This window comes from Solanum dulcamara, chromosome 1 (genome assembly GCF_947179165.1).
Source record: "Solanum dulcamara chromosome 1, daSolDulc1.2, whole genome shotgun sequence".
NCBI classification, from domain to species: Eukaryota; Viridiplantae; Streptophyta; class Magnoliopsida; order Solanales; family Solanaceae; genus Solanum; species Solanum dulcamara.
In genome coordinates this window covers 3,762,603-3,771,194 of record NC_077237.1, presented here as the reverse complement: position 1 = coordinate 3,771,194, position 8,592 = coordinate 3,762,603, and the positions used below count along the sequence as shown (strand labels likewise).

General features: G+C 37.0%; 1 protein-coding gene across 2 annotated transcripts; it reads left to right on the top strand.

Moving 5' to 3' along the window:
- Positions 1-268: 268 nt before the first annotated feature.
- On the top strand, positions 269-8,294 carry LOC129898217 (bifunctional riboflavin biosynthesis protein RIBA 1, chloroplastic-like). 2 transcript variants are annotated; one of them, XM_055973092.1, is made up of 8 exons: positions 269-456; positions 2,481-2,862; positions 3,028-3,249; positions 4,411-4,733; positions 6,350-6,479; positions 6,753-7,049; positions 7,748-8,050; positions 8,151-8,294. In XM_055973092.1, the coding sequence occupies exons 1-7, from the start codon at positions 437-439 to the stop codon at positions 8,009-8,011; spliced, it is 1,638 nt and encodes a 545-aa protein (XP_055829067.1). In that variant the 5' UTR covers positions 269-436; the 3' UTR covers positions 8,012-8,050; positions 8,151-8,294. The 2 variants fall into 2 exon arrangements, with proteins under 2 accessions (XP_055829067.1, XP_055829066.1); XM_055973091.1 differs by having other exon boundaries at positions 270-456; positions 7,748-8,294.
- Positions 8,295-8,592: the final 298 nt, after the last annotated feature.

Below are 8,592 nucleotides of genomic sequence, written 5' to 3'. Positions count from 1 at the left end.
GTATCATGCTTTAAATATTACGTGTTGATACATAAAACCCTAATTAATGTATCTGAATTTTTGAATTAATGTATCTAGATTATCATGTTTTTAAGGGATTTCTGTAAATTGAAAAAAGGATAGAAAAAAATGATAATTAACCCTTTACGCTATATAATTTATGTAAATTTCTCATTATTTTATTTCATCATAAATAATTTATCTATTACTATATATATATATATATATATATTTAGCAAGCTACCAAACGACCTTAAAATTCCAACATCCAAAAAAAAAGTAAAATCCTAATCGGACGGTCCATGTTCAAAGTCCTCATTTGAGCATCTTCTCCCAACTGCTTGTATCCACAACTCTCCAAGCTTCAATTCCATCAAAGATTATAACTTTATACTCAAATTGGGTCAGCACAATAATAGCTTCATTTCAAAATTCAATGGGTTTCTCTCATTTGCGGTGAGTTTTCTTGAACACCCTTTTCTTCTTATTGCTTGAAAAATGCAAAGATCACTGAAAAATTGGTTAATTTTGGCTTCTTTTTTAACCCCATTTCATTCTTACTGTATTTAGTTCCAAGAATCTTGTAAAGTTTGTTCCTTTTTAGGTTGTGTGTGGTGGATTCTAGGAAAATCTTAGACCTAGTTATTGTAAGTTTTATTTTTTGTGTGCGTGTGAATTTGCTTGCTTCGGATAATGTGCTTATGTAGAAAATTGTGATTAAAAAAGTTGGAATCTTTCAGGGTGTGAGTACAAGATTAGCAAAAATACTCCCTCCGTCCCATTTTAACTTTCACTTTAGCTCTTTTCACGCCCATTAAGAAAAACATTGTTTTGTGTTGTGTTTATGTAGAAAATTGTGATTAAAAAAGTTGGAATATTTTCGGGCCGTGTGATTACAAGATTAGCGAAAATACTCCTTCTGCCCCATTTTAACAGTCACTTTAGCTATTTTCACGCCCATTAAGAAAAACAATATTTAGTGTATTGCTTTTGTAGAAAATTGTGATTAAAAAAGTTGGAATCTTTTAGAGTGTGAGTACAAGATTAGCAAAATACTCCCTCCGTCCCATTTTAACTGTCACTTTAGCTCCTTTCACTCCATTAAGAAAAACAATGTATAGTGTAGTATTGAAAATAAGTATTCTTTAATATTAAGGGTATAGTGGAAACAATTTTCAGCTTTAGTCTTGAATTTCTAAAGGGAAGGGGACCCTTGGAGTAATTGGTAAAGTTGCTGCCATGTGACCAGGAGGTCACGGGTTCAAGTCTTGGAAACAGTCTGGCAGAAATGCAAGGTAAGGTTGCGTACAATAGACCCTTGTGGTCGGGCCCTTCTCGAACCTTGCGCATAGCGGGAGCTTTAGTGCACCGGGCTGCCCTTTTAGTCTTGAATTCCTAAAGGAATAATTTTTTGAGCTAAAGTGACGGTTAAAATGGGACGGAAGGAGTTTATTTTGGATGGTACTAATATATTCAGCTTAAGAAACCAAGGTAGACAAATTCTGTATGCTATAATAAAATAAGAGGATAGGTTTTATTTGCTTATTGAAGGAAACAGGGCAAGAATTTAATACAGCAGGAAATCCACATCACAGAGAATTTACAGCTATAGTGCTGTCGTTATTCTATGAGCTGTCGTTGGTGCACATAATAAGTGAAAACCTTATTTTTTATCTTGTTTTCGTCAATGTTATCGAAGGTGAGATGTGTAGAAAAGCTTCTAAGGTCTATTGGGGTTTAAGCACAAAGTGCAGTTAAAGACGCTTAGTGTTGAAAGGCGCAAACGTAGAATATGTGGGTGGGTGTGTATACCCATATAAGCTGTCATACTTGATTATTGCCTTGGAGCTTACACTAAATCGCTGATTAGGCTAAGCAAAGCGTCAATTCCATGCTGTATAGAGCTTCAGGGCTACATTCGAGAATGTTGGTTTTTGTATGTCTCATGTTGAGCTTTCTTAAATTAATTTTCTTTTACAATGAAAAACGAGAACTATTGGAGCTACAAAAATTTAGAAACCCCTGAATGAAAATATTTATATCACTGAAGACATAATTATCTCATCAGAAATCCAAAGCTTGCATTCATTGAATGATCATTGCAGCTTTTAGCTCCAATTGTTTTTCCCGTTACCCTTGTGCGCACCCTAAGGGTAGTGGCTGTGAGTTCCCTTGTCATAATGAAAATAGTTTTTCCCGTTACATTGCGTTGTGCAGTGCTTATATGGAAAATATTGTTTTTACTTGATGAATGGAGAAAAATAATAGTTTCATAAGTTGCTCTGGAATGTGTAGACCTGACTAGTCGATTATGAGCATATATGGGTATGGGATGAAGTTGCATGAATGGGTGTTTCTTCCTAGAAGTTGAATATTTCAGCTCATATAACAAGTCAAGCATTTTACTTCCTTTGCTTGCCATCTTATTTTCTAATATAAGGCTTCACCTATAATTATTTTTCATGTCTCTTTCTTATTAGATCCGACCATGGTCTGTATTTTGTGAATCCAACAACAGCAAACTATAAATCAGATTTCTCCTCGCTAAGTTTTGCTAGAAAGTTTACCTTCAGCTTCAAAAGTGGTAGAGGAATACTACGGGCTACATTATTATCAGGAGAAGATAATGTCTGGTCTCGTTTTAACAACCAAGGTGCAGGAAAAGGTTCTTTCGTTAATAATGGAGTCGAACAAACTGCAATTCAGCAACAACCTAATGAAATAGCTGTTGGAACACCTGATGCCGTAATAACTCCAAACAGAAGTGGGTTTCTCTCTGGTGTTAATGAGTTTGACTTGGATCATGCCGTTGAAGGATTCTCTTCTATTCCAGAGGCTATTGAGGACATTCGTCAGGGCAAGGTTTGTTTGCTCCTAAGATGTGGACTTTTTTTTTTGTACATTTTCTAAGTTCTGCCATTGAGGTATAAACTCTCTAACCCCCCCTGCCCTGCCCCCCTCCTATTTCTGGAGGACACGCCGAAACTTGTACTTTCATCTCTTAGTAATTTGGAAAAAGACTTGCAGATGGTAATTGTTGTAGATGATGAAGACAGAGAAAACGAGGGTGATCTAATAATGGCAGCACAATTGGTGACACCTGAAGCAATGGCCTTCATTGTAAAACATGGAACTGGAATTGTGTGTGTAAGTATGAAAGGTGAAGACCTAGACAGGCTTCAACTTCCTCTAATGGTGCCGCCAAAGGAAAATGAGGAGAAACTCAGTACTGCTTTCACTGTTTCTGTGGTATGTCCATTACTTTTTCTTTATACTTCTAGAAGCTACTATTCGGCCTGAGAAAAAAAGAAGATTACTTTATCATATCTATGATTAGATTCCTCAAGACAGATCTTTTATTAAGAATAAGATGCAGATTGTGTGAGGGTGATGTTCATTAGGATCTATGGTTGCCCTTGAGCTGGTCCAATAACAATGCTTGTCATATATCCATATTGGATACATAATAGAAAAAATCATCTATAGGTTTTGTTGAGTATATTTGTGATCCGAACTGCTTTTTCTATGCAAGAGGATTGATTGATCTCAAAAGTGAACATCTATCTGAAAGCGATTACTTTGAGACACACATACATCAGTAAACATACCTAGCATAATCCAACAAGAACAAGGTGGGGTCTGGGGAGGGTAGAGTGTACATAAACCTTACCCCTACCTTGTGAAGGTAGGGAGGCTGTTTTTGGTAGACCCTCAGCTCAAGGAGAGAAGAAAAAGAAGCAGTAACAACAACATGATAATAAGATAAATGAAGTGAAGGAAACAATCTAGTAATACTACCGATCAAAGAATAAGCAAGCATAAAAATAATACTAATACTTCTGATATGGTAAAGATATGCACTAGGCAACCTACTAACCCTCTACCATGATACTCGACCTCCACACCCTCCTATCAAGGAGAGACACAGATACATCATATTCATTTTATTAGCTTGCTGGGCCAAAACCTAGGGGATCTCCTATTTACCTTCATCCATACTTGTTACGACTCTGACTTTACTCTCTTTTAATGCCTGCTTAAGTGACCAGAGCCAACACTCATCTGGGCTAAGTCTTGTGCACTGAACTTTTCTTCGATATATCCAATAGGTATGGAACTTTATCAGGAGCACACAGTTTGTGCGTAAGCATATTAAGAGGTTTTCTTTATTAATCATAGTCCATGAAATAATGGTCAAGATCAGTTGTTTTTCCAATCATATTACATTGCTTTTGAGGCGTGAAAAATCTTTTGTTCACTTGTCATGACTACAGTTTGTAATTTGGTTTGAGTTGCACCGTGTTCAGAAGTCAAAAGCATATACTATAGGGCGTGTTGCTATGATATTTATTTAGTGTCCACGACACCTTTTTTTCAAAGCCATTGACACCAATTAGTTGGATCTGATAGGATGCAAAATATGGTACCACAACAGGTGTATCCGCACGTGATAGGGCAAAAACAGTTTTGGCTTTAGCATCTGCTGATTCAAAACCTGAGGATTTCAACCGACCTGGACACATTTTCCCACTCAAGTATAGAGAAGGAGGGGTGCTAAAAAGAGCTGGCCATACTGAAGCTTCTGTTGATCTTGCTGTATTGGCTGGGCTGGACCCTGTTGCTGTTCTTTGTGAAATTGTTGATGATGATGGTTCCATGGCCAGGTTGCCGAGGCTTCGTCATTTTGCTGAAGCTGAGAACTTAAAGATTGTATCCATTGCCGATTTGATCAGGTGAAGACTTGATAAATGCAAAAATAACATTTTGCAATTCTAGCACTAATAATCATGCGCTTATCCAAAAAAACATAAGGGGTCATTTGGTATGCCGGACAAGAATAGATAGTCCAGGGATAAATATTTAGTACTATCTTATCCCTTGTTTGGTTACTAATTGTGGGATAAGTTATACCAAGATTAGTAATTAGTACCAGGATAAGTTATCCCTCCAGAGGATGAAATAATAGTAACGGGATTAGTCATCCCGGGATAAAACAATGAAAATGACAAAACTACCCATTAGGTGTCCTCAAACGTTTTCTTTTTCTTGCTAAATAAGGTGGAGGGTACTTTTGTAAACAAACAAATTCTTCTTAGAAATTATGCAATGCATGTTATTTTTAATACAACAAACCAAACAGTCAATAAAAAATAATACCAGGATAACTAATCCCCGTATAATTTGTCTTCAAACCAAAGGACCCCTATTAGTCCCGGTAACATCCTTTTGACATGACAAAGAAAATGAAGAATTTCCTGAGATGTTGTTGATACTTGCTATAAAAGAAAACGGGGACTGAGAGCTTGATAATGAGCACCTGCTACTTGAAGTAACAAAGTATTAATTAATTCAACTGAGATTGTACCCATGAAGGCTGAAAATGTCGTGCCTTGGAATATTGAGGGAATGTACAACCTAAAACCTTACTTGCGATAAATATTATGGTAATTGACCTATCAACTCGCCAAAGCAACCCCCGACAAAAACTCTCCATTGAGAAAGAATGACATGATTCGAAGTTGAAGGGTCAACCAGTCCATTTTTTAAAGTTAATTCTGGACATCGATTGGCTTTCTTTCGTCAAAAGTAACTTCATACACTCAGAAGCTGCCTAAGGTGAACTATATTCCTGGATTTTGCAAAAAGTTGGAAGTTATTAAAATTATTTAAAGAAGACATAATCTTGGAAAAAAGTTGTTTCTCTCCGAGTAGTGATTGTTTTAAATATCTGGACTGATGGTAATGTCTTAAAAATTGGACTGAGGGGAGTACCTATTAGTGCTAGTTGAAATCCCTTTATCTAGAGAATGGACAACTCTCATTTGCTCCTTTACTGTCAAAGACACTGTTTTCTTTATTGCTTAGTGTTTGGTTATGCCAATTCTTTAACATAAGGAAGATTCTGTGTGCTTGAAACTGTCATATCCCTTTGCAAAGTCATCCAAAACCATGATTTTACAGAATTAAATAAAAAACACATCTTTCAAATGTCAGGATTGTCTTATTCTCAGTTGCATGATTCTGAATCTGACTTATCTTATGGGTCAACAATTTTCATTCTGCGTAGACACGTCAACATGAGCAACGTGAAACACAGATAACAGGGCAAACTGATGATTTATTAATCAGGCAAACTGAATAGGCTTATAGGTCATGCATAAACTGGACAAGTCTAAGCCTTTCCCGTTTCCTGAAGTATTCTAGTAACTGTTCTTAAGATAGCATGACTAACCATTTGTTCATGAATATCTAGTTTCAGAGAGTACTTTGTAAAGCCAACTATTACTTTTTTGTGTCCCGATGAGTTGCGTCAAATGAGAAGAAATGTGACTTCTGTATTCTATGGCAGGTATAGAAGGAAAAGAGAGAAACTGGTGGAGCTCGCTGCTGCTGCACCCATACCAACAACGTGGGGACCTTTTAAAGCCTACTGTTTTAAGTCTATCTTGGATGGAATTGAGCATATTGCCATGGTCAAAGTAAGCAAAGTTGTGATTAGAGGGCTGAATAAACTTGCTTCTTCCATATTCCACATGGCTTTATTTATCTTTAGATGATCTTGTAGTTCTGCCAGCCCAACTCTGGCAACATGACCTGACCATAATCACTAACTTCTCTATAATTTGTGCCTGCTCCATTTCTTTGACTAATCTGGCCAAAAAAAATGTAATACTGTGAATACATGATTTAATTAAATATGGAGCATCCTTCTGATTATTCGTGACCATCATGACAAGGTTCTATTTCAATAGGGTGATGTTGGAGATGGGAAAGATGTCCTTGTCAGAGTGCACTCAGAGTGTCTCACTGGCGACATATTTGGGTCAGCCCGATGCGACTGTGGTAAGCAGTTGGCGCTTGCAATGAACCAAATTGAACAAGCTGGAAGGGGTGTGTTAGTATATCTCCGCGGGCATGAAGGAAGGGGAATAGGTTTGGGACATAAACTTCGTGCTTACATACTGCAAGATGAGGGGCACGACACGGTTGAAGCTAATGAAGAGTTGGGATTACCTGTTGATTCACGGGAGTATGGCATTGGTGCACAGGTATTGACTGCAAAGGAAGTTATCATTTTCTTGATTGTAAAACTAACTCTTAACATCTTTATAGGTCCTCCTTGATTTTACTGTTTCTTTAACAAGGTTCATCATATATTTGTTTTTGTTTTGTGACCATCTGTTGTTTATTGTTTATTATATCTAGGTGATCGCACTATTTAGCTGAGGTTACTGTTCCATGCATGCTTGACACTACTTTTCTATTAGTTGTCATGTTTTCTTCACTGCCTTTTTTCCTTTTTATCACTACTTCGATCTACTTTACTTGAGCCGAGGGTCTTTCGAAAACAGTTTCTCTACCTCCACGTGGTAGGGGTAAGATCTGCATACACTCTATGTAAGCAGAGAGTGGGATTTCCCTGGGTATGTTGTTGTTGATCATATATTTACAGAGAGTGCCAGAGGGAGATATGCAATTGCCAGTCCTTTATATTTCATAGTAAATGTCGATCTGATCCCTGAGCTATTAGCTCGTATCTATTTTATTCCCTCAACTTTAAATCATTCTCGTAACATTCCCATATCTGCAAAAATTGTCGGCTAGTAATGAAACAATTGCGATGTTCTTGAGGTAAATGTTTATAACAACTTCCCTTAACCCTCACAGAGACTTTCTTCTCATTTTCTGTTTATATTTTTTCTGTTAACTTCAACGATTGAACATTAGCCTGTTGATTTGATTTCAGATACTACGAGATTTGGGTGTTCGAACCATGCAACTGATGACAAACAACCCCGCGAAGTATGTTGGGCTAAAAGGATATGGTCTGGCAATTTCAGGTAGAGTTCCCCTGTTGGCTCCTATAACTACAGAAAATAAGAGGTACTTAGAGACCAAACGCGTGAAATTGGGGCACGTATATGACTCCAACAACGATGCCAATGGCTACATTAATGGTTCTGAAGTTGGTAAAACAAGCCACGATGAATTACATGACAACGCTGACTGAAAATCATCTAAACATCTGCAGCCAAAAAACTGATTCGAGGTTCAATTCTATGACTTGCATTTACTGGAAAGACTGTTCCAAACATTTTTTTAGTCCTGTTGGTTAAATGTACTTTTTTCTTCTTCTTTTTCTCTTGTAGAAGAGTTCAAAGGGGAAGTGATTACAAAAGTTTTGAAGAAACATTTCTGTTGTAGGTAAAGTTTATATCAACTAGTTGGGATCGAGACGTAGTTAATTGAATAAAACTCTTTTCACTTAATTAAAAGAGCTATCAAATTGAATAGCAACCGCTCTATAAAATTTGCTTTTAAGCTTTGGTGGCACATTCTTGTCATACAAGATACCAGATGTGAGTCTTCATTTCATCCGTTCTGTTTCAATACGATGTGTAACACCATTGTCAGTCTCCTCATTCTCTCTCTTGGATTATTGATTCAAGATACATGTCATGTGGGCGGCGGCTGTTGTCGTCACACAATTTGGGGAACAGACTACTTATTAGGCAAATCTAAATTCTTTTTTTTTGGAAACAGTACAAATTCCACTAGTTTAGGATCTTGGAATCTGGCGTGTCGAGATAC